General features: G+C 47.9%; 2 protein-coding genes across 2 annotated transcripts in view; one reads left to right on the forward strand and one right to left on the reverse strand.

Moving 5' to 3' along the window:
- VAMP1 (vesicle associated membrane protein 1) overlaps positions 1-20,852 on the forward strand; it is a 29,386-nt gene extending 8,534 nt beyond the window's left edge. Inside the window, exon 5 of the mRNA XM_069018920.1 lies at positions 20,531-20,852. Coding sequence (XP_068875021.1) covers positions 20,531-20,535 — 5 coding nt within the window. The 3' untranslated portion in view covers positions 20,536-20,852. The remainder of the gene's footprint in view (positions 1-20,530) is intronic.
- Positions 1,855-9,031, reverse strand: SCNN1A (sodium channel epithelial 1 subunit alpha). Its single transcript, XM_069018878.1, has 13 exons — positions 8,999-9,031; positions 8,381-8,757; positions 7,726-7,981; positions 6,675-6,859; positions 5,773-5,873; positions 4,926-5,089; positions 4,511-4,609; positions 4,223-4,340; positions 3,904-3,982; positions 3,530-3,587; positions 3,349-3,404; positions 2,760-2,835; positions 1,855-2,542 (listed from the first exon to the last, which is right to left on the reverse strand). The coding sequence occupies exons 1-13, from the start codon at positions 9,014-9,016 to the stop codon at positions 2,216-2,218; spliced, it is 1,914 nt and encodes a 637-aa protein (XP_068874979.1). The 5' UTR covers positions 9,017-9,031; the 3' UTR covers positions 1,855-2,215.
- Positions 20,853-26,027: the final 5,175 nt, after the last annotated feature.

Raw genomic sequence — 26,027 nt, forward strand, 5'->3', positions numbered from 1 at the left:
GTTTTAGGTGTTGCACCTGCTCTTTCTCCTTTCTTGATTGGAAGGTGGCTTTGTGAAGCAAACAGCTTTGTGTCCAGTGTCAGGTTTTTGCTCATTCATGTGCTAGAAAATACCCAAGGCATCAGTCTGCAGTGTTGAACTGGTGACCAAGAACTGGGTGCAGCATCCTAGCTCCTCTATCTGCCTGCCTTTTGTGTTTTAGTTGTGGCCAAAGTTGCTTTCAGCAACTAAACCTAGCTTTTAGCTCTCCCTCTTGGGCAGTGTTTTTACAGAACATGAAAGTCCCTTCACTGAGGCAACTTTGAGATTTCATTCATTACTCACTCTTTTTTATTTCATTTCAAATCAGACATAGAAAATGGATTTTTTCATGTTTGCAGAAACTCTGATATTTTTTCAAGTAGGGGCCCCCAAGGAGGAATACATGTTCCCACACCTCTAAGTGCTTGTTGCAGGACTCTCCCTCCTGCTGGGCTGCCACCCTTGCTGAAGGACACCCCTTGAATTACTTGCTTCTATTCCCAGCAGAGAGACATTATCTTCACTTTCAAACAAGAGTCATCAGCTGAGCACTGGGATAAAATTTGAAAAACCATGTCTATTTGTGCAATAAAGAACATAGCATTTGTGTATGTGAAGAAGAATAAAATCACTCTCTGCTGGGAATTGAAAAGTGCATTTAGGTAATCAAGGCAAGAGCAGTACAACCAGCACGTGTTTAGCATCTCAAAGGGAAAAATTAGGCAACCATTTAGATACTGCAGTAAACCCTTCCAACTTCCCAAGGGCAGTGCATCTACCTTAATTTTTAAAGTAACTTTAAGTTTTTCTTTTGTTATGATTAACTAGTTTTTAAATTCAATAGTGGGTGTTCACAATGTGATTTGGTACAGGGTACCACAGGTCTTTGCCTAAACTGCTTAAATTCTGGTATCTGTGTTTGTCCTGTGAAGTGGATAATCCTGTTTGTTAAGGACGTCAGCCTTGCTCTCTTGATACCCCATAAAGTGCAGTGCAAACACCATTGCAGCAGAAGTCTGAGTATTTGTAAGAAAAGAGTATGGCAAGCTCACTGCAAGAAACATGTTCTCTTGTGCAAAGATTCCCAAGTTAGTTCCTGAGAAGAGGACCATTTTTGCCTATGTGGTCCAATTAAATAGGCTTAGGCTTTCCTTGGAAGGACTTTTGATTAAAGCCTGTAGTACTTTCCTGTGCTTCCCTCAGGAAGAAGCAGAGTCTCTGTGGGTGGAGCAGACAAGGGCAGAGTGGAGCAGAGCAGGCACTGCATGACCTGCGCTGCTCCGATCCTCTCTTGCAGGACCCTGTGGCAGCAGAGGTAGTGTTTGGGATTTTTTGGGGGTGTGCATAATCCTGCCAAGCTCTCTTTGTTTCCCTCAGGAAGAAAGCAGGGAGGGCCAAGCAAATGTAGAGATCGATTTGTCCCGGAGTTGTTGGCAAACAATCGAACAGCTGGATGTACACATGTATGGTGTATCCCAAGGAAGGGGGGACACCCAAGATCTACCAATGCCACAAAGGCAGCTTGAAAAGGGAGCCTTTACTTTGCCAGGGGTGTTTTGTCCCAGGCCTGGGAGTGGCAGCAAGCATTGAGCACCTCTCCAGAGCATTGTGTATAATACAGATTGAGATCGTGCCAGTGGCTCTTGTCTCAAGTAGCCTCTCCTTGGGGGGAGGAGAGGGTAGGTGACACAGTCTTGGGATCAGAGCTGGACATGAAGAATGAGGAAAGAGCAACCAGTTTAGTGAAAGCTTAACAAAGCTCAGCCTGTTGAGAGATTTGTAGCCCAGCTGAGACTCCATTCCTGTTCTTTGTCATACCACAGAGGAGGCCAGTCACACCTGCCAAACCTCTTTAATGAATGACAGACCAGAACTGTGGCAGCATCCTTGTTGGAGGGGAAAGAAAGCATGCATGCACATGTAGGTGTGCACATGCACAGAGGGTAAGGAAATCAAGAGGACATCTCCCCTGTACATACACTTGATCAACTCTCAAGCCTGGTGATCCCCAGAGCAATAGTATTTTATGAGACTGAAGAATTTGCCTACAGAAGTGAAAGCAATGAGCCCAGGCCAGCCATGGAGCAGTCTTTTGCTATGGTCCATGTGCAGCACCCCAGAAAGAAGGAAGCGCAGGCCCCACAGATAAAGTGTGAGGCCTTTGCTCCAATTGCCACCCATCTGAACAGCTGCCTCACTCGTGTCCCACCTCACCGTCCCTGCTTGGCCCACGTGGTTCCAGGCTGTTGTAGGATGGCAGCATGGTCACTACAGCCTCAACAGTGAAGCGATGTGGAGCGCTGAGAGCTGGTGCCTCGTCTTGGAAAGCAGTGTTAGCCTGGCTGCTCGGGGCGGGTCCCGGCGGGGAGAGCTTCTGCCGAGAGCGGAACCAGCGGAAGGCCAGGATAAAGGTGATGGCGATGAAATCCAGAACCAGCTCTGCAAGCTCCATCACAGACAGGACAGAGGATCCAAACCAGAGGCTCCACTGGTTCCCAAGCTGGGACAGCAGAGTCACTACCTGCAGGAGATGGAGAAAGAGCAGTGAGGACAGCCCTTGTGTGGGACTATTGCCTCCCTGCCTGTTCCCTCTTCCCTGTGCTACTGGGGGCTTCCCCTCACCCTGTCCCAGGAAGAGACTCAATATCCAGCAATGGTGCTGAACAAAAGCTTGTCACAGTGGAGGGACATCGTGGGGAAATGGGTGGCCAGAGAAGATGTGGTAGTAAAGCGTGTACCGTGAAGGCTGGAGACTCCCCATTGGTCTTGTAGTTCCACTCCTCAAAAAATATATTAACTTTGGCAACTCCGTTCCTGTGAATGAAAGATGATGCTCAGTAACCCCAACTCCACAATCCCTGCATTTCTTCACCATGCCAAATTATCTCCGTCCCCTTCTGCATCCCATCCTTCTCCCACACATACCACCCAGAGGCTTTCTCCCATCTCTGCAGCTCCCTCATTCTGCACTAAATACAATCTTTGGTACTTACAGTGCACTTCTGACACGACACTGTAAAACCCAATGTTTGTGGCAAAAGCTCCTGCACAGCTCTCCTTCCCACTCTTCCACGAGCACTTCCTGTGACTCCAGAACACACAGCAAGTGCCTGGGGCTTACTATTTTCATATCAGCATCTGAACCCTTTCAAAATTTTTCACTGAGTCCCCAGTTCTGACTCAAATCCACTGGCCTTGTCCACAGGACAGGTCCCATGCCTGATCTCTTCCCATCAGTGATTTAATCTTAACTCTGACATTTCCAACACACACACTGCACTGGGATGGTTTCTCATTTGCACACAGTCTCTGTTTAGGGGCTCTCACCTCTTGGATGTGATGTTGTATTTGTTCTGTTGTGAAAGCATGTAGAAAACCCAGTCCTGAAATGAAAGTGCAATAAACTGTTACACGATCACAGTCACCTCCTGCAGGTTTAGTACCAGCTGAGGAAGGACTAAATGGGAGGTGGGAGCAGTGCTGAGGTGCCAGGACACCCTCTGCTTACCTCTGAGACAGCAGAAGGCCAGCGGGAGTATCCAGCTGACAGCTGGTATTCTGTCATCCTGCGAGACCAGAGGCTGTGTTAGCTCTGAAGCTATGGGAGCCACAGGGCCAGGTCTCGCCATCCCCAGGCACACCTGGAGATTCCCTCCCATGCTGAAGTTCCACCCACTTCCCACCATGTGGAATGCACAGTCCTTGGGAGCTCACCCCTAAGCCAGCCCTGATGCTCCTCAGCCCTTCTGGCTTCCTGATGGGAGAAATACCATTTCAGGTTGGAGCTCAGCTATTGACTCAAGCTTTTGCCCAGTCAGTGAATGCTTTCCAACACTTCTAGGAATAGTTTCCAATCTTCCTGCCTGACTGATGATAACTTACTTGCAAGGTTTCCGACACTTGTGGAAACAGCCCAGCACATCAGCTTTGAATTCAGCCAGGAGTTTGTAATAACAGTAGCCTGAACAGCAAAGGAAGTAAATCCAGGTAAGCTCACAGTATCACAAAAGGTGATGTGTGACAGCAAAGGGAACCCAGAAGAGGTTTCCTTCCACAAGGGGCTAATAATCCAAGACAAGACTGTCTTTTGGATGTCCCACACCAAGAAGCTCATTGAAGACAATGAGGTGTGCTGGGACATGGGCTGGACCAAATAGGTTGAGGCGGTGCATGAGCTCTGCTGTCCCTGCTGTCCACTTACCCCAGGCCGTGTGCTTTCTGTAGTCACAGTACTCTGCTCCACTGGGCAAGGGATAGAAGTAATATGCACAGCCACAGCGTTCTACCATGTTGAGCTGAAAGCAGGAGCGAATGCAGACCTGGGAGGCACATAAGATGGAAAAGGCTGATTAAGGGAACCAAATCCACTGCTGCCTGTATCACATCATACCAGTAACACAGCCCAAGGAAAGGAATGGCCGTTAGGGGGCTGAAGCATTTCAGGAAAGTAGGGAAACAAGGTGGCCCAGGAGGGGTGATGGCGAGTTACCTGTTCGGTGTAGCGGGATGAGTACAGATTTTGCACTGGCACGTCACTGCCATCCTCTGTGCAATCACTGTAACTGCCCCCGAGGCGCACGGTCATCTCCTGCAACAGCAAACTCTCACTGCACAGAACACTGCCACTTTGCTGTCCTTTTCCCACTCTCCCATGCCTTGCACTGCTCATCCATCAGTAGCTGCTCTTTATGCTTTCCTCGGGCTGCCAGGTCCCCCTGCTTGCCCCCATTTCATTGTTCACTGATAAACTGCAGCCAAATGCTTCTTGTCTAGTCCAGCAAGCTGTTCTTCCTCTCCCTTCACTCCATGTGATTAATCCCCTCCCTTAAACACACACTAGGTCCACCAGGTTAAACCTCCCCATAACCTCCCATCCACAGCTCTCACCCCTTCTGCCTCCTCACCTTTCTCATGCTGATGGAGGTCTCGATGCCAGGACGAACGTTGAAACCCCCATCATCCATGAAGGCTGGCTCATTCTGGTCATGGACCATGACCCTGGCTCCTGTCACCGTGGACAGCAGAGGGATGAAATCATTCTGTTCGGTGCGCACCACCAGAGAGAGACCTGGGGGAATATCAGAGAGCGAGGGAGGTCATGGCCAGCTGTGGTGCAGCAGAGGAGGGAGAGCAGAGTGGTTAGAAGGGAGTCTGAAAGAGATAAAGGAAAAGACAGACATCAACCAGGGCTGAACCAAAGCTTGGCAGCAATAGAGAGTGGCTGGAGGGAGGCCAGCGACAAAGCTGGAGGCTCCAGAAGAGGCCAGAGAAAAATGGATTTCATCACTGTGGCTTAGAAAAAACACAACTGGGAATTGAGAGAGATTTCATGGAGAGACTTGGAGCCAGATGGAAGAAAAGCCTGAAGATTTGGCCTAGAAAGGTTTCAGGGAGTTTAGGAACACAAATAGGTCAGTTTCTTGAAAGAGGAAAATGGAGAAGAAGGTGAAGACCAGGAACACAGCACTGTGGCTCAGCAGCGGACTTCAGGAAGGGCCAGCACAAGACCAGAGGAAGCAAAGGGCATAAGGATCAGGCACTGCTGAGGGAGAGAGAGTTCAGTGGGCAGCAGTGAGGGACAGCCATGTCCATGAGACAGCTGTCTCCACATGGGTGAAAACAGCTTGGGCGAGACAGAGCAGGGCTGCAATCTGCCACCACCAGTACTAAGCACAGCAGGATGCCCGTAACTCCTAGGGAAAACAGAGCTAAGCTGTTCTCCTTACTCACCAAGGGGTGCCTCTCACCCACCATTATTGATCCCAGGCAGCGAGGATGTCCACAGGCTGCTGCTGTTGTCATTAAAGGTATAGCAGTTCCCATACAAGGGATGGTGGAAGTGGGTATAATTCCTGAGAGGGGAAGATAAGCATTAACACAGAGTGAGAAGGGCTGTGAAACCAAGGGGAAGGGCTTTCTGAAAGGAACAACTCTGTTTTCCATCAGCAGGGAGAGGGGCTTGCAGCAGATGGGCAGTATTTGTTATGTAAACTCGTCCAAACACGGAAAAGCAATTAAAATGTGCTGTAAAAAATGTCCCAGAGCTGGACAGGTTTTTCCACGAGGTTTTTCATACTGCTTTTCAGAGCCCAAATGGGTTTTAGCAGTGCTAGCAATTACTGTATTATCTTCCTAATACTGATGAAACTCTTAGCTTTTCCTACCCCTTTTCCTCCCTTGCAGATGGGTTTCGTTCCACTACCTCCTTGGGGATTTTTGACCAATGATGGCAGGAGAAAAGTGGGATATTTTTTTACTTTCTTTTTGTATCAACTCTCTCTTCTCTTCTTCCTGTATGTGGGCTGATATGTACCACTTTACCACGGTGGAGAGTAGAATAAAAATACTTCTACGCTGTACATCTGTGCCCACTCTAGCGTTTGTACCAGTATAATTATTTCATTTGTGTGGAACCCAGAAAAAGGAGAAATCATCCTCTGAGGTTCATAGTTCCAGGTCTTAGAACCTGTGACCCTGATAAGCACAACCCACAGAAAAGACTCAAGGAAGATCCTTTGACACAATGGGAGCTGAACAAGGAACAACCCCATCTCGGAAAAGAGGTTCTCTAATGTGGGTTCCTCGATTCCTCCTTGATTCCACTCGAACCCAGGCACAAAAAAAGTGTTTGCAGGGATGTTTCCACTACTTACGCCTTGTCACACGTTGCCTCATTGAAGCGGCAAGCATAGATAAAATTCTCAAAGTCAGACTCATCCAGGGCTTTTGCATCAGGCACCTGCGCCAGGATATTGATATAGTGAAAGCTGTACCATTCCCGCACGGCATCCACTCCCGAGGAGTATGCCTGATGGAAACAGTCGTTGTTTTCATTGCACTGTTAAGAAGGAGAAAACCAGCCATGTCAGAGAAGTCTTCTTGTCCAGGAGACAAGGCTCTGCCTGTGGATAAGCTGTGCTCCCTCAGCACATGCAGGAGATGACTGAGGCAGTGAAGAGTTCCACAGAACTCCTGTGTGTGACCAACAGGTGATCAGCAGGGTATGGGGAAAACCCAGGGCAGCTCCTCGGTGGAAGGGAAACGCCAGGTGAATAAGCGAGGCTGAGTAAAACCCAGGAGGCAGCAAAGTGTGCAGGGCAATCTGCACATAAATTCTAGCTGGTATAAAACCAGGAGCTTTAAATTCTTGCGTGGGGAGCCCTTCCTTCAGGGTGTGTCCAGAAAAACGTTTGTGATCCTGTGGGAACTTCAGTTAACTGCAGAGTGATTAGCCTCAGTCCTTCAGTGCCTTTTTAAATGCTAACACAGATACCCTAGGGCGAGGAAGCTGCTACCTAAGAGCAGTTGCGACCATGATCACATTTCAGGTGGCCCAGGACCATCAAATACTTTCTCCTTTGCTATTACTGGGCAATGCAGCAGCTGATGCTGATAAACTGCTCTCAAAGGCAACTGCAAGGCTGATGTACCCTCAGGAAGGACAAAGTTTCGCTGCTCTTAGGAAGAGATGTACACTGACACGGACATGTCCCCTGGGGCCTGGGACATGGACAGGGGCAGAATCTGGGGAGCGGGACTGTATGGAGCAAAGCATTAAGCTCTACCTTTATCTGTCATTAGCAATAGCCAGTGGAGATTAATCAGACTTCTACGTAAGGAGAGGCATGGCCAAGGGTCTAACAAGACAGAAGTAGCCAGGCAGAGACTGGAGTGGGTAGGGCACAGGGTATCTAGGGATCTCACCAGAACAAAGCCAATTTTCCAGTCATTCTTGTCCACTGAAGGACTGTTCTCTGGCAAGTTGACTAAGTTATCCCGCTTCTGCCTCCGCAAAGGATGGCGCTGGACATGATGGAGCAGGCTCCTTGAGCTACGCCTTTGTGTGGACACCGTGGACCAGTCGCTTTGTGGCAGAGACATGTTGTAGTCATAGAGGTCTAGCAGTGTCTGGTGGGTGATTTGGTCCAGCTGATCCAGCTGCTTTCGGATGGCACTGTATCTATAGAGGGGGGAGAGAAAACCAGCACACAAACAGCTCTGAGTAAGACAAGCAGCAAAGTTTGCTGGGGTGATTCCGGGCATTCCTGCCACGAGTTGTAAATCTAACCCCTTGCTGGAGGCTATCTTGCAGGAGAGAAGTAAATCTGCTCTAGCCCTGTGGCACTTTACATTGCAGCCTGCTAACAATACACCACCACGCAGCGCTGCCTAAACCCACATGCCTCACTGTGAGTGCCCTGCAGCAGCAAAGGCCTCCCTCTGCAAAGCGTCCTTTCCACCGGCACCGCTACAACAGTGGGCAGTCGAGGATCATGAGGAGAACCACAGTGAGTTTGTGCCGTGTTCCTACACCCATCAAAGTCACAGCAGTCATCATCTCTGCAAGCCTATTTCTTACCTGTACGGATTGAGGGTGCACAGCGTCACGGCCGGGAAAGTCAGCCTGTCCGAGTTAAGGTTGAGGTTGAGGTTGACAGGGTAGCTGAAGTACTCCCTGTAGAGGATCCCAAACTGCCAGTACATTAAGCCGAAGGTGAGAAAGAAGAGAACAGACCAGAAGGCTGTCTTCATCTTATTCTTTTTGGAGCACACCAGGCGGATAGCCCCGTGGATGGTTGTGTTGCTGCAGAAGAACTGGAATAGCTCCTGGTAGGAACTGTAGAATTCGATGAGACCCTCCCGCTCCTCTTCTTTCTGCTGCTGCTGCTCCTCTTCTTGCTTACATTGTCTCATTTTCTCCCCTTCTGGCGTCTTCCCTGCCTTCACAGACCCAGCCTACAGTACAAACTCAGAATTAGTGGGTTGCCCAGCAAGACTGTAGCTCCGGGAGGCCATGCCCACTTCACCAACTGGCTCTGCATCCATCTCCCCCAAGCCCCGCTGCTTTCACCCGCTCCCCCCTGACCCCCGCCCAGGCTGCAGGTCCCCCTCCGAGCCTCCCGTCCCACATGTGACACGGGTAGATCCTCCGGCCCGAAGAGCCCCCCGCCCGCCCCGCGGGGGCCGCGGCACTAACGCGGGGCGCGGTGCCCATGGCGAGCGGCGGCGGCTCGGGCCGGGGCCGGGGCCGGGGCCGGTGTGCTATGCCCAGCGCTGCCGGCTCTCCCGCAGCCTCCCCGGCTGGGCTGGGACCGGTTCCTTTCCAGTTGGAGCCAGCACCCCGCCCGGCTCCTGCCCTGCCAGCCTCTCCCCGCCCCTCCCGCTTGTCCCTCCTGCCTGCCCCCTCCTGCCCCTTCCCCTTCCCCCGGGCGCCGCTCCGGGGAAGAAAAGCCTCTTTAAACTCTCAAGTGTCGGCGGCGGGACAGCAGCGGCCGGGGGACCGGGGACCCGTCGGGGCGGTGACCTTGGCGGTGCCGACGGGGTCAAGGCGCGGCCGCCGCGCTGCCGGGGACAGCGGGGCGCTCCCGGGGACAGCGGGGCCCCCCCGGTCCCCCGAGAGAGCCCGGCCCCGGCCAGGTACGGCCGCCCAGCAGCCTGAACCTCCTCCTCCCACCCCCTCCGGCGGGGACGCGGCGTCCCAGCGAGCCCAGGCGATGCAGAAAGAAAGTTGGCAGCGCTGGTCCCCGAGGCAGCGCCGGCCAGCCGGGAACACCCCCGGTTTGTCCTCCCCGGGACCGTGCCCTGTCACCGACCGGCGGTGAGGGCTCCTGCCTGGCTTTCATCGCCAAATTGTGCTTTTCAAGGGAAAAACGGCGAGTTCCGGGTGATATCTGCGAGGGGGATGGAGCTGGGACAGAGAAGGCTGGGGGCAAGTCAGGGATACACCTCAGTTACCGCACTGCCTTTGCTGGTGCCTTGGCTGAAGAAATCCTTTGTGTCCATAACTGACTGGCCCAACCATGAGTGGGAACTTGTTTCGCTGATCTGTGCCTGGGAAATCAAGGCCTCCTGGCGCTACCCAAAACCTTCCAGTGTTTCCTTGGACCACGGAAATGAACACTCTTAGCAAAATGTGACCAAAAGTCCCGAACATCCGCCCCCCATCATTAGAACCGTGAAACTTCTTTACCAATCTTTTCTCCCAATCATTTTCTTTCAAACTAGCTCTCTCTGAAGTTTTCACTTATTTCTTTCCTTTCTGGTTACCTCCTTCAGGTAAGTCCTTGTTCAGAGTCTTTGGTCATTGAATTTTGATCCTTATGAGAGTTAGCTGTGGTTTGGTTAGTGACTCAAAATACTCAGCCACTTTCACCTCTTCATATTGCAAAATCCCATGCTTGAAAATGGCAAGCAGCACACTTTTGAGGCCAGCAGTTAAGTGTCAGTGTGCCAGGAACAGCCTTGTGACATGTGCTTGTTACAAACCTACAGCCACAACTTAGAGCGTCCTGCTAGCTCCGTCCCCTGACAAAAAGCAATGCAAAGCAAGAGCATCATTTCTCCTACAGTTCTAAACTTAATTATATCTCCAGTAGATTATTTTTGAACTTTCATCAAAGATGAAAGCTGCAAAAAGTGGGTGGGATGAGGTGAATGGACTAATACTGTATCAAATGCTTACTACAAAGCAGCTTCCTCAGAGCATTACTGCTTCCACTTCTGGGGCCCCCAACTCAGGAAGGATAAGGTCCTACTGGATAGAGTCCAGAGGAGGCCATGAAGATGATCAGAGGGCTGGAGCACCTCTCCTGTGAAGGCAGGCTGCGAGGAGAGAGTTGGGGTTGTTCAGCTTGGAGAAATGAGGCCTGCAGGGAAACCTTATTGCCTTCCAATATCTAACAGGGCTACAAGAGACCTGGGAAGGGACTATTTATCAGGGCATGTAGTGACAGGACAAAGGGGAATGGCTTCAAACTTAAAGAGGGTAGGTTTAGATTAGATATTAGGGAGAAATTTTTCACTGTGACATTGGTGAGGCACTGCAACAGGTTTCCCAGAGAAACTGTAGGTGCCACATCCCTGGAAGTGTTCAAGGCCAGGTTGGACGAGGCTTTGAGCAGCCTGATCTAGTGGAAGCTGTCCCTGCCCATGGCAGGGGGGGTTGGAATGAGAAGACCTTTAAGGCCCCTTCCAACCCAAGCCATTCTATGGTTAGAAGTATCCTGGGCTGGACCGACAGTCCGTGCAGCTCCGTATCCCATCTCAGGCAGTGCCAGTAGGAAATGTCATTTAGTGGAGGAATGTGAGCTCTCCTGACTCGTACCACTTGCAAGTTTAATGCACTCAGATAGACCTGGAGACTGGCAATTATGCAGCATTGGTGCTTACAAATACCAGTGGAACCAATGGAGCTCTAGTCCAGTCGCTTCACAGAGAGCAATTTGTTTGACTTACATTATTATAATTTCCTGAAATTACTGTTACACTGATGGACTAATCCTCCAGCACCACCTTTTTCTTACTGGAATTGTGACTCTATCTTACTGGAGTAACAAAAACTATTTTGCCCCTGGAAATGCCCCTTTTGTACTCATTTAAGTTAACAGCACCCACTAAGCAACTAGAGCCAAATTTGGTAACCTGTAGGCATTCTCTGATTTCCACAGTATGTGAAAGGATTTTAAATTGTCTTCAATTGATCTTGGTGTGAGACAAAGGTAACGTACATATTATGGTTTCTTTTGGCTTGAGGAATAATTAAAACCTCAAATATCTGGACTGATTTGCTATTTCCAAATGACATTCTAAAGCAACTTTCTCAGCATTTTGTCATGGCCAACAATTTCCATCACCATGTTGTTTGGGAGAACTTTTGGCCTTTGCCAAAGCTTGGACAAGAACAGCAGATAATTATAATATGTACGTATCTGTCTATATATACACACTCATCTAAATTCATTTTTCAGAAGACTTTATCCATTCACGTGTTGTTTGGGGGTTTTATAAGAATGAAAAAGCCATTTACTAGCCCTTTGGCCATTTTCAGTGGGCGTGACAGCTGTGCTCTGGGCAATTCCCCTTTCCCTCTCTCTCCTTGTGTGCTGCTTGGGCTGCCGTGCATTATCTGCTGCTGTGGCACACCTCAGAGCACGTATCAGCCCCGAGGTGACTCCCAGTTCCTTCAGTCATGCGAATATCACACTTTGGCCGTGGCTCTGTAAAAGTCCCAGCGTCCCCATGATCAACTGCCAATGCAAAAGGAACAAAAATTTATTTTTAACATTGCTACAAACACAATTACCACTTGATTCCCCAAATACTTTAGAAACAGTGCAAACAAGCCTCCTGTTGCCAGCTCAACTGCCAGTCTCAATCTCCATCAGAAGGAGTCAGAACTTGCTAACACTTCAGGGTTGGGTTTTTTAAATTACTACTTACATCTTCCCAGTTTTGGTGCTGCTTTTTTTTCCTAGTGTGTACATGAAATAGATCACTGAAGTGACCATTTTCTCACCCAGATTGTCAGTCACAGATGGTACCATTCTCCTCAGGCACACTGCACTGTAACAGAAGACAGTGGTAAGGAGTTATAGTATACATATATAGTATATAGTATATAGTATATATAGTATATAGTATATAGTATATATAGTATATAGTATATAGTATATAGTATATAGTATATAGTATATTGTATAGTTTGCAAAAGCAGCTCCTGGTGATCATTTAGGTAATTAGGTTCACTTCTGTCTCAAGCTTTCCTCTCACAAGAGTCTTCTGAGCATTTTGCCTATCCACAACTTTCTGGATATTTCCATTGTGTTGAGGTATTGACCTATCAAGGTGAGTCACACCTGATGGAACTGGTTTTGACACGGATGGTTATTACCCTCACTGCCATTCAGGCTCAGCAATTATGGGATAATTTGTCTTCTGAGATCCCAAGTCTTGCAATAGAATGAAAGATCTTCCATCAAGCACTACAAGTCCTCTTTGGAAGTTTTGGTTCATCATATTTACTCCACCTCTAACAACATTTTAAATCCAAGGAGCTTTATGCTGAGAAGATCCTTGTCACTAGTTCCTTCTCTTGTGAAATGGGAAGCGCCCTGTTGTTCTGGGCAGTGCTTCTGTGCATTACATCTTCACAAGCTCTGAATGCATGATTGCTTTTTATTGCTACTGAACAACCTTTGAGTAAACATGAATCACTCTTTATGGCACCAAATTTGAAATGTTTCCTTACCAGCCATGTCGATTATCTGCCCAGGTAGGAATTTGATAATGATCTGTAGTACACACAACATTTTAAAATAGAACAAACTTCTTTTCCACACACTGCTACTGTGGTGGGAAAAAAGAAAAATCTCTCCCTGTCTGGTATGGATTCCAAGTGTAACAAATTATACATGTTTTTGAACTAGTTGTAAGACTTTCGATCAGTTTAATTCTTTCTTATATCTGTAAATGAAATTGTATTTCCTTCTGCTGCAAGGCAGAAAGCAGTGATTATTTTGGGATTATGTCTGGATTACCTACAGCTGCTTATATTTTTCTCCATTAAAACTAGTGACCCAAGAAGTCAAGGAATATCCTCATGGATGTTGCTGGAAGTTTGTTTGGCCAAAGAAGCTCCAGCGCAGTAGGTGGCAAAGATGGGTGGATGCGAGGCTACACATTGAATGGCTGCTGTCTTCAGCAGGGAGGTGTTTCCCCAGGATGCAAGGGACTTCCTTGAGGCAGAGCTGGTGATCTCCAAAGAGGGTCATTATTAAAAAGCCATCAGGGATTTGCAAACTAATCTACTGGGCTGTTGAATGCCTTCTCCTTTGCTACTGATGTAACTTGCCAAGGCAGCAGTGGTGTCTGTTCCAAATAACCAGTGATAGCCCAGCAGCAAGAGCATGTCCATGTACATGCTTCCACTCCTTTGTGTCCCCAGGAGGCTGATTTTCAATGCATGCCTTCATTTGTACCTTGTAGGAGCAGAGTGGCTGCAGAGAGCCATTCTGGTGAAGCAAAAGGGAGCCCTGGGGGAAAACTGGACCTGCGTCTGTTATCTGTACCTTTCAGCATGAAAGAATCTGGCTAGAATCGTGAAAATAAAATTTTGTAGGACTGAGAAAGTGCTGCTGGAGACTGCATAGAAGGAATGCAGTCTCTCTTCCTAGGGGAATGAAGCCAAGATGAGTGGACCCCAGAAGACTCAGCTGGCAAACCTGAATTAGCTTCTGAAAAGTGTGGCTGACTCCCATCTGTTGTCCATATTTCAGGGTAAGGGATATTGCTTCCTGGAAATGGTGTATCAGACAGGGTGTTGAAGAAGCCCAGTGACCCAGACCCTTCAGCCACACTACTTTGTGTCCGAGCCAGCTGCCATCTTCACTACTCGTGACCCGTTGTCCTGCACGAGGGAATCAGAGTCACCAAGCTCTACCTCTGCTGCACGTTCCCTCATGGAGGATCCCTCAGCCAGATCCACAGCTCAACAGACACTGCTCTCTGTCCAGTCCTGCTGCAATGGGACCGAGTGTGGAAATGGCCAGATGAAAATTCCCACCCACTGGCACAGCTAAGCTAACACACATCTGGAAGCTGGGTGAACAGTCCAGGCTGGAACAGCAGCCAGCAAAGCTATAGGACTGATTTCTTCATCTGCTTTGTCCTGAGGGGCAATTAATAAGTGGGTAATCAAGATGGAGTCTCTTTGATGTCCCCCCACCCTTCCCTGCTCTCCCCAGGTGAAATCTTCGATTTCCTCATTCCAACCCTAACAATATAACCATTATCACAGCCACCTGACTCCCCGGCTCTCTGTCCCCACCCCTTTCTTGATCTCTCCTGCCTGTTCCTGGAAATCGGAGGCAGAAGCAGCCACCTCAGACCAGTTTTTTATCCGGCAGCTGCTGCTCCCCAGCCAACAGAGATGCCAGGGTTGGGGCTGGTCCCCTGTGAGCCCAAGGCAGCACCCCCTCGGCACAGCTCGGTGGACACAGGTGCTCCCTGCTGCCTGCCTGCAGCTGTGCGAGAGCTGGTGATAGGACAACCTTGCTTATGTTTAGCTTGATTTTTGACACTGCCTCATGTAGTTCTCCAAATGCCCCTCCAGGCACTCCCACCCCAGTGGTTTCATGTTGCTTCTGCTTCTTGGCTCTGCTCTGCCGATGGTGATCTCTTCTCCTCTGGAATACAAGCCAAAACTTATACCCTTGAAAAGGGAATCCAAATGGAATTAGGCCCTTAAGAAGAAAAGTTAATCTATAAATCCCAATTATTTTATGGGCAGGGCCAGATTTCATAGCCAAATGGCCCAAGGGAACATCTCCCACCACACCCTTCTCAAAGGGAGGAGCAGAAGGCATCACCCCCACTTTCTAGTCTCCCTTTTATTTGTTCCAATGCATTCAATTCATTCTTCTGCTTGAGAGGTTTTATGTCTTCCCTCACAAGATCTCAGGCTAGCAGTGACGCAGTGGTCTGGAAATGGTCTGAAAGCTCTGGAATGGTCCAGGAGGCAAAGAACCTAAATTTTGTTGAAGGTGTAGCTTGATAAATTCAAGTGAAGCATTAGATAACAAGATACCCTTTGGTGATGTCTTGGTTTTTATAATGAAGTAATCTGAGGCTTGTCTTCTGTAGGACTTGGAATATCTGGATTCATATCTTAATTCTTTTTCTTTCCTTTTTTTTTTTTTTTTTTTGTTTCATCCTTTCTTTTAAGCAGAAAAGGTTGGCCAACAAAACATGAATCTTAGTCAAACCATGTGACCACTTCTAGTGATACCGAGAAGAGTGAGATTTCTTCATTATAGTCACTGTCCCATTCTGTCATTTCTTAACTCTGTATCAAGATTTCAGATGCTTCAGATACATCTCACATACCAATAAGTTTATACTCCTGGGTAGATTTTTGGGGTTGGGAGGGCATTTTCATCAAATAAGACATATAGGTTGTTTGTTTAGAGAAAGAATCTTCCCCTGCATCTTGAAAAATGGTCTGCTTCAAGGGGTCTAGGGCTTTTCGTCTTTCTTATCCCTTGCCAGTAAAGAATCTCAAAGTATTTGCTCCTGGTATGAGGATGTGGATATTTATCAGCTGAGGCAATTGATCTTTCCTGCTAAGGACTTAATAAGATGTTGGTGGTATTTCATGGGAGGACAGGTCTGTGAGGATGATTTAGGTACATACAGAAACACAAAAGAAAGGAAAACCAGCAATTTGTAAAGAAACCAGTACTAACCAATCACAGGATTTCAGAAGTGTTTCAAAAAGGGGGAAAACAATAAAAGTACGGTTGAAAACAAGGGAAGGAGAGGGAGCTGAATGGAAAGAACAGTAGTGAATGAACTCAAAAGGAGAAGAAAACTTGCCCTCCTTCTCTGCGAGCTGCACCTGGATATGGTGGGAAGTCAGTGTTGTCACCCCATACAACCCTCTGCCACTGCCCTTCATTTGTCCCTAACCCCTTTTGCCTCCTCAGGTTGTAACACCATGTCACCACATCACTGTACCTGCTGGAGCAGTGTTGCTGTTCCCTCTTAATTCTCTCTCAGTCTCTCTCTGACATTCCAATGCCCAGTACTGATGGCCCGTAACAGCACCTGCCACAACTGTTCTCTTATGTGTGTAGAAAAGTGTCACCCCTTTCACATTTTCTTCCCCTGAATTCACTCCTGTCACGCTTTGCCATCCTTACTAACTGGGCATGCTCAAGGACTGAAAAATGGGGTGAACACCTTTCTTGTGGGATACAGAAACAATTGTTCAGTGGGGTAAGGGAAGTTACAAAAAGCATCTGGAGTTGTTTACAGCTGGAAAATTAGAGAAACTTTGTAAGGTTGCATATAGAAAGGCAGCAAGTCAGGTCAAACAAGGAACAACTAGCAAAAGGAATCAAAACTAACGTAGCTCTCTTGAAATGCATCAGGCACCTGCCAGATGTTCTGAAGGGCAAAACAGTGATCAAGCTGTGCAGGGAGCGCTCAGCAGAGATAAGGCCAGGACAGACACCTCTGCAGCGTGTGTGAAGCGTTGAGTGATGAGATCAGGGTGGCAGAACCCATTCTTCAGCAGGGTGGGGTTTGCCAGCCAACATGTCTGAAACTGAAGCGGCTGCAGAAGAGGCTGTTCAACACACTGACAAAGCAAACAGTAACAACTTGCTGGGAGCAATGGCATTTGTCCAAGAGTCTTAAAGGATCTCCGGGATGAAGTAGCTGAAACTGCTCCGAGCAGTGCGTGACCCCACGTCTACCCCGGCGCAGTACCTCAGGAGGGGAAAGGGCTGAATGTGATGCCCCAGTTTGGCCAGGGGCAGAGGGTGGAAGAGTTTCTGGGACTTGTTTGGGCTCCAGATGAAGATAACATGAATAAAAAGATCTGAGATTAGTACAGCTAGAGACTAAGAGGGTCTGGAGCAGCCTGTCACACCACTCCATGGTGCTTACATCCCCAGCAGGCTGTGAAATCCATACTGTCCTCTGCCAACCTGACAGTATGTGTGCTCTGGTCCACCTCCTGAAGGTTTGGATGTGTGCTTGGATGAATGCTACCTGGTAGTACTGGAGCCAGCCAGGACTTGTGGAGTGGTTGGCTCTTGCTGCAGGACATGAGGGATGTGGTGGTCCAGGTGCTTTGACCCAGCTCCTGGTGAAGGTGACAGCAGCAGTGACAGAGAGGTGTGTTCGTGTCAGCTGCTGGTGCTGACCCTCTCCTTTCTCCCTTCCTGATGCAGGAAAAGGAGCTCCCAATGCTGCAACCTACCCGGGGACATGGGTGGGGATGCTCCTTGTTCCTCTGCTGTCTCTCTTCACCAGGGGCTGCTGCCAACTGCTGCCAGTCCTGGAGCCTGAAATCAACCCTGTCCCCTCCAGATGGGCTTTTTGAGCTTCTCAGTTGATTTTTCATCCGGGGAATATCTGTCATTTTTCAGCATCAGCTCTTCACTCATTGAAGGAGGTGCATGGAAACTCACCTGGGTGTGCTGGGAGAAGTGGAATTTTCAACTGACCTGGGAGGAGGAACATGTTTATGCAGTGGATAGGAGCTGGACTGACCTAGTGTGAAACATCACAGGGAAGCATGAGTCCCATGCTTTTGTCTGGGACACAGTTTAGGGGTGGTTATAATAGAGCTGGAGACCTTGAGAAAAGACCAATCCTTTTCCCTTTTCTTCCCTCTCTTTTTGTTCTTTTTTTTTTGTGTGTGTGGTTTTTGTTTGTTTGTGGGTTTTTTGAGAGGTGGAGAATGTGGAATGTTACAGGCACTTTGCTGTCTACATTGTACTTTATCATTGCTCGTGTTACTGAAGTGCAGGTGAAGGACACGTAGGAGAAAGTGTTCAGTGCAGAAGGTCGGTGTCACTAGGAGAATCAAACATGCAGCACTAGTGAGGACGTGTCTTTGGTCAGCATTCTGTACTCTTCAGGAGCCTGTATCCTTGTAACCCTTCAGATCCAATAAAGGGCTCTTTGCAGTCTGATCTGTGATGAATTACATGTGGGGTGAGCACAGTTCTCAGGTCTTCTGACATTTTCAGAGATGTCAAAGAATCAGAGAATGGTTTGGGCTGCCAGGGACGTTAAAGATCATCTAGTTCCAAGCCACTGGGCAGGGACACCTTTCACTAGACCAGGTTGCTCAGAGCTCCATCCAGTGTTCTCACACACTTCTAGAGTGACATCTCTATGGCTTAAGAAGCAATCCTTGGTAAGTGTTTCCTGTGATGCACTTACACTGAATTCCTCTGGTGACGGCCGGCACACTGACCTGGAGGGTTGGGAGTGGCCTCTCCTGCTCTGTGTCTGCCATGTTCCATGGAAGGGCTTTGGCTGAACACGGTGCCTGTGCTGCTGTACCTGTGCTGGAGAAACAATGCCCTCAGTTGCTTTGGAGGCACTGCAGAATGTGTGATTGTGATATAATGTGAGGTTGAGGTAAACACAGTTTGTTTAAATGCTTTACCTCTAGTCAGTGCATGCTCTCTTGGAGGCAGCTGAGCTTCAGCTGTGTTCATAAAGTGCTTCTAAACCAATGTAGTTAGACTGCTGAATCTCTTTTGCTAACTTAAACTGAATGAGCAGAGGCGTAATCAAACAAGGGGAACCTATGGGGAAAAGATCCTCTTGAGCTTGGCTTTATTCTTTGAAAAATATCTGCTCTTTCAACACCACCTTAGAAGTTCTGGCTTGTCCATATCCACAAAACAATGCAGCCACAGCCTCCAAGTAATCTTTGTTGGCTGAAGTGCAAAGAACTTAATCTTATGTTTTGCAGGTTGACAAAGCGTGTAGAATATTGTGTCTTATATCCAACAATCCTCCTAAAGGGTTAGTTTTAAACACCTACATTTAATATTTATTTGCACCGACACAGTGTGCCTTACAATGGGCTGGTGTGCCCAGCAGCTAATCAGATGATGACCAAATTCCTGCTCCTTGATCCATGTGGCCAGGCAGTGATGCCATGTGGCACTTGGCCACGGCACATTTGACCTTGGAAGGCAGCATGGCTGTCTCCCAGAGAAGCAGAATGCCTAATATTATTTATCCCTGTCCTCTTAATGCAGTCAAGTTTATATTTGATGCACTCTTAGTCTCAGTGACATTTTCTGTAATAAGTGTTTTATATTTAAAATGGAACAAACATTGCTGTTAAGCACAAGGTCACCTTGTTTATCAGTGAGCATTACTTTTTTCTGCTTTAGAGTATCTGCTTCACTTGTTTTTGTGGATTAAATCCAGCTTCAGACCTTCAGGGACACAGTCATTGTAGACTCTAGTGGGGAATATCAGAGAGCAGGTAGTAAAATAAAATCAAATGCCACTGTATATTTCTCCTTATGAGGAATACAGCCACTCCTAATGTATTTCTTCCATATCTCCATTATTTTTTCCTTCCTTCCAAGTCAGTTTATGGGCCAAAAAGGTAGACAAACTGCCAGCTCTCATTTCCTGTGTAACACAGGCCTTGGAATTTTACCCAGTGTCTCTTTTCACTGATGTCATTAATTTTCTTCTTTTTTTAATTATTATGAAAGGACAGCTTGAAAAAACGAACCTGACCTTTATTTGAATACCTTCAAAGACAGTCTACCCCTTTGATTGATAGCTAGGACAGTCATCCTCACTGTTGAGGATGTGATGTCTTATTCTAGTCTGAAGGGGCCTAAATACAACTTGCAGCAGTTGATTATCCCCGAGCCTTTCTCTGCAGGTGATGGTGCCACCAATACTCTGTCTTTTCTGTGGTATGACTAAGAGATACTGGTTTAGCGAGACCAGAGTAATGCCTCAGAGTGTCCCCTGTCAGGTGTTTTCTGACCCTCCTAATTGCTCCTGTCATTTTGCTCTGGACCCTCTCCAGGCTTTCAGGATAATGAAGAGCTGTGTGGGCGGCTGCTCTGTGGGTGGGTGCTGCAGCTGCAGGCTTTGCCGGGCTTTCAAATACACATCGTCAGTCACAGGTGACTGTGACTTCTCCAGGGGCTGCCAGTGAGGCTCCTGCTCTTGGCAGCTTGTCCTTCCTCGCTGTCTGCACAGGAGCCAGTGGTCACACACCCATCTGGGCTTATCTGGGGGTGTCCAAGGCCAGTGGGCCACTCACAAAGCTTCCGTGAGTCCCGAGCCAGAACAGCAGCATCAAAAGTGAAGAGGAAAGGATTTAAGCATGAACTGCTTCCAGCAGCAGTTACACTCTGCCCCTGGTCACTCTCAGGTGTTTCCACAGGTTAGACAATTCAGAGGGATTCATGGATCAACAGCATTGGGGGAGCATGGTGGTCCAGGACCTGAAGAAACTCCACTAACGCTGCTGAGCATCCTGTCTTGGCTGAGTGTGTTCACCTGGCTGGGTGACTTGTGCTCACCTGAAGGACTCCTCTCTCCTTTAGCTACTGACCTTGACATTTGCAAATTTTATCAACAACGTTTTTACAGTTGTATCTCCTGGTGCAATTATTAAAAAGCAGAGTCCTTACAGAGAGAGACACATTTTCAGCAGTGATTGCTGCTTCTTTTTGGACAGTTTTGACTGTTAGCTGGTAATTAATCTATGCAAATTGTGATGTATACAGACATACATTCTTTTTTCTTCAGAATTTACAAATTTCTTGATTTATTAAATTTACACCAGTGTTTTCATCAACCAAACGTATTATTTTGTCAAAGAATGAAGTCAGGTTTGTTTCTCACAACTTTTTTTTAAAATACTAACTTATTAAAATTATTTTAATTGTTAGACCATCTGTTAGCTAACTTGTAATAACTTCACACTCTCTTACCTGTGATTATTACTGCAGAACCATCTAACAGTTGGGTGTCATCTCGCTTTCTCTCTCTGGACACTGGCACAAATTTTTCCAAGACCTTGGGATTTCTCTAGTATACCAGGATTTTTAAATACCTAACTCCATTGAGCCAGGTGCTTCCTCAGTCAAATTTTTTATGATTATGAGATGCAAATTGGCTTGGCTACTGATCTGAAAATACTTATGCTTAATAGATGCTGTTAAAACTTTCCTTAGTTTGCAGAAAGATGAGGAAGTTTTTACGATCCTCATGTAGTGTGAGTACATAAATCTGTTTCTTTCTGTATGCAAACAAGTAACTTTTCTGTATCAAGAAGCCTCCATCAAAAGTCTTCACTATCAACAGTTTTACCTATATCCACCCAGTAAGAGCCTAGACTGTGATTCCTATTTTTTAGTTTTCAATGTATTTTGAAAAAAAACCTGCTTCCAAGTGCCGTTAGCACTTGCAGCAATCCAGTTTTTCCAGATTATTTTGAACACTCCTTATCACCTTGTATGCTTCATAAATTCTCACTTTTATTGTGTGCCATATACCTCCTTTCCATACACCCCTTCCTTCTGTTTTTTTTTTTTTTTTTTTTTTTTTTTCCCCTGTTGGTTTTATACAAGATTTCTAAGTGTTAACCTTCAAATTCCCTGTTTGGCCAGAAAAGTGTTTAATCATGTCTGTCTTCTTTTTCACAAATACAGAGCCACAGATCATCTTCGTCTTGTAAACTCCCAACAGTGAAATGTCTATAAATAAAAATTTTATTGCAGCTTTCTCCTGGAGAGTCCTATTTTTCTGATTGCTTGATTTGCTCTCAGTTTAACCCATAACTTCCCCTGCTTGAGGATTTACCATTTTGAAGTACTGATTTTTGCCTACATATATGCTCAGCTTCACACATAAAATGCATAAATACATAAAGATCTGGGTTAATGCCTTGTAGACATTGACCAAGTGTACTTATATACAGGTGCACATCTACATACATGTTGTGTGTCTACTTACATGCACGTACCTGTAGATGCACATCATATGTGCAGTCATACAAACACGTCTACATGCAATGTAATTTTCTCTGGGACTAGAGAAGAAGCATTTCCAAAAGTGTGTGCTTGTTGCCTGTAACACAGCAATGCAGCATGGAGCTGAGGCTGTCCAGGCTGCCCTCCCTGGACAAAGATGTGTTTTCCTGTGAGTCCATCCCTGAATGGTCATTCAGCTTCTCCACCAAGGGCAGACCTCCCCCTCCCATACCAACCAAGGGCTCTGTTAATATTTGGACAGGGCCGGCTCTTGTGAGCAGGATATGTCAAGGGATAGGAGGCAAAGGACTGCAGGTGAGTGGCACAAAGGTGTCCTCTATTCTGAAGCCCTTAGAAGTTGCCAAGGCTTTGTTTTACCTGAAAAGGAGAGAGAAACAAGAAAAAGAAGTAATATGCAGCAAGACCAAAGCAATGCAAAACATCACCTCATGCTGCCTTCAGAAATGAGTCTCCAGCTCATCCACTCCCTGCCTCTCCCTGCAGGATCCTGGGATATCCTGACCTCCATCTCTCCTAAGCAGTGGTGCAGGGGAGAGGCAGATGCTCTTCTCTGCATCTCGACCACAAGGGAAGTGGCTCAGCATTTTAAACTCCCACCTGCTCTTCTCCTGAGCACAGTGAAGAGGTCAAAGACGAAAATGACAGCAGCAATGACATCCCCCACCTGTCCTTGAGATCTCCCTTGCTCTGCAGAGGAAGAGAAGGATCAGTGATGTTGTGCTGCCTGGAGCAGCTGAGTAGCCAGCAAGTTGTCACAGCTGAACAACCGTGCTCCCCAGCAGCTGACCGTGTGCGTGCTCTTGTCAGGCACACACGTGTGACAGGAAACAAGTGAGCCAAAGCCACCCAGGCCCAGGGCCAGTTATACTGGCTGCACTGATGTCTCATAACTCGTTAAACTGCAGGTATGGCTTTCCTTTCCCTGCTGGGTCAGGAGGAGACGCAGGAGCAACCTCGCATCAGCAAGGAGAGTGCGAACCCCAACAGCTCCAACAGGGGGAAGCATTTTTTGTTACAGTTCTCTGGTAGCAGCAGTCTCCAGCGGAACATTGGGTCCAGCTGTGCGTCTGACTCCTTGGGGCATGGCTGTTCTCTAGTGCCTGTCCACTGGGGTCCAGCCCACTTGCTACAGCCTTTTGTTCTGTTGCTTCACCTTCAGTCATAAAATCTCTTTTCCCCGGAAGGAAATGAGATGTTTGCTCCCTCAAAACCTCAGGGAGTCAAATAAAAGCTGAAGAAGTGAAAGGGAAGAGGAGGACAGAGAGAACGGGTATGAGAGGACACCAGAAAGAAAGCATGGGAGACCAGGAAGACGTGGAGTGACTCAGAGGTTTTGATCCCTGTGGTGGGTAGATGAGGTGTGAGGAGGTCTGGGCAGGATGAAGAACTTGTCCCTCTGCCCCTGACACCTACCTGGTGCCTTGAGATGGGCACTCACAGACACGGGCTCTGCCAGGGCAGCTATAGGTGGCTGGTGCCTGTGTTGGAACTGAGCTGATGCTGAGGCAGGAGGTGATGCTGGAGGTGCCATCTGGGCTTTGCCAGTGGCTGGAGAAATGTGTTTTTGGGAGAGGAATTTCTGTGTTGTGGAAGGCCAGACTAGGCATCACATCTCCCTCAGATGATGCCACTGCTGGAATGACATGAACCCTTGGAAACTCTGGAGGAGGTAAACAGGGAATTGATTTATTGATAGCACAGTACAAAAGTGCCCACAAGGGAAAGAAGATGAGCAGCCTGTGACAATGAGTGTTGGGAGCAGTGGGATTAGGGTGCAGGGCAGTTTCAGTGCCTGAGGACAGGGGACTCTTCTTGTCCCCAGGCACTTCCTTTCCTCACTGGCCATACTCAGCTGGGTGATTGCTGGACCTGGTGCAGTGGGGTGGTCACACAAACAAATGTTACATCTTTTGTCTCCCAGGCTCAGTCCTTGCAGCCAAGTGTTGGGTCCCCACTTCCCAGCAGCTTTGATACATCCACATGGACTTTTGGCCACCTGGTCACCTGTAGTCAGCAATGTTCCCTCCTTAACTGCTGCAGCAGGGTTCTCTGAACAGCAGGGCAATGCTGACCCTGCTGGAGAGCCACAGAGTGACCATGAGCCAGGATGTGCAGCAGGGGCCCTCACCAGCCCGCTGGAAGTGGTGTGTGGGGATCTCAGGGTCCACCTCCTCCCCGTCCTAGACCGTCCACAGCAGGGATTCTGTGTGTGGGCTGGATCCTGACTGCCAGTGGATCCCTCTCACCCTGCACCGTTTTCCTCTCTGGAAGAGCATTCACCTTTAGGAGGACCCTATTTTCATTGAGTGACCTTCACTGAAGGGGTGGGGGTGCAGGAGAAGCCCCACACTGGCACCAGAGCTGCTTCCCTTTCACTCAGACAAGGATAATTGGAAAAAAAACCCCTACACTTAAACCCATTAACTCTTCCTGTACCAAGCTTGGGAGCCTGAAGGCAGCCGGGAAGTGAGGCACAACCGCTGGGATTGAGGAGCCCTTCCCAGCCTGCAGCCTCTGAAAGCATCACCTGTCTGCATACTTGCTTTTTAGACTACTTCATCTTTGTGAAAGTCTTGCAGGCTGAAGATGGTTTCTTTCTTTTTCTTTCTTTTTTTTAAAAAGCTGTTTGGTTTTTTTGTTTACTTTTTTGCTGTGTGTGTTTGTTTGTTTGTGATTTTGTTCTTGTTTTCCCTGTGCAAAACCATCGTCAACTGGGAAGAAGATGGTTGCTCTGCAGTGGCATGAGCCATCTCCAGCTCCCTTTAGCCCAGTGGGCATGTAGGGCTACCAGCAGCTGCCAATTCAGCCCTGGCTTTGCAGGAAGAAATATCACTGGGAAAAAAAAGCTGCAAGAAAGGAAACCTATGAGCTCTGATGGTATTTAACTACTGCCTTTCCCCTGTCTTTCAAACACACAGAGAGAAGTTGGCTGCTTCTCTGCTGCTCTTTTTCCTCTCCTCACAGTAACAGAACTCACACTTGCTGTGGCCAGCTAAAATCATGGATACACACCTGCAAGAAACCATGATAACCCCCAGCCACAGCTCTCCCAATACAACCTCCTGACACCCACCTGGTGCTGGCCAGGTACGGGCTCTGGACACAGATTTACCTTTTGCATTCCAGTCCCATTCTCACTCACCACTTCAGTCCTTCTTGGAAAAGCCTCACAAGGAATATTAACTCTTCCTGCAGAAGCTGTGTTTAGGAGCCATGAGCTGTCAGACATGGCCAAGCTGTTCTGCCTGGCGTGCCCACTGCTTCTCCAGGGTAATATCACACCAACCAGCACACCCTGTGAGTCCCTGCCAGTCTGAGATGCACTCATCTGTGCTCCCCTGGCCCTACAGGTTATTGTCCAGCATTATCCATGCTCTCAGAGAGCACCCACATATTCCAACAAAGCAGAGCTTTACCATGAAGGCATCGAGTTCAAGAGAGCCATTCAGTGGTGCTACAGCTGCTGGGAGAGCGCTGTGTATCTGTTTTCCTACTCAGGGAGATGAAAACCTGTTCAATGACTATGTGATGACAGATAAGGAGGTATCAATCAGCAGAGGCCTAGACAGCAAGGGGAAAGAATACATTCATTGTGATGAGAGAAACAGCAGCAGACAATAGCCGTAGCCAAAGGACAACCTAGCTCAGCTAAGAGAAGCAGGTGAGGCCAGAGTGGCAGATGCTGGTGCACTGCAGGGAATCTCAAGTGATGCTGTGGAATCAGAGAAGTTATGCTGGGAGGAGACCTCCACAGGTCTCTGGTCCAACCTCAGTCAGGTCACCATAATTTTGTCCAACCAAATCTGGAAACTGTCCAAGAGTGGAGATACTGCCACCTTTCTGGGGACCTGTTCCAGTGCTGCTTTTTTACCCTCCTGGTAA

Source organism: Aphelocoma coerulescens, chromosome 1 (genome assembly GCF_041296385.1).
Source record: "Aphelocoma coerulescens isolate FSJ_1873_10779 chromosome 1, UR_Acoe_1.0, whole genome shotgun sequence".
NCBI classification, from domain to species: domain Eukaryota; kingdom Metazoa; phylum Chordata; class Aves; order Passeriformes; family Corvidae; genus Aphelocoma; species Aphelocoma coerulescens.

Bases quoted from the DNA above. Each gene is read 5' to 3' on its own strand.
- SCNN1A (XM_069018878.1), bottom strand. The intron at 6,860-7,725 runs GTGAGATCCCTA...CCTTCTTAACAG, and splicing joins GGAAAATTGGCTTTGTTCTG to TGCAATGAAAACAACGACTG. The intron at 4,341-4,510 runs GTAACTCGCCAT...TGTGCCTCCCAG, and splicing joins CATCCCGCTACACCGAACAG to GTCTGCATTCGCTCCTGCTT.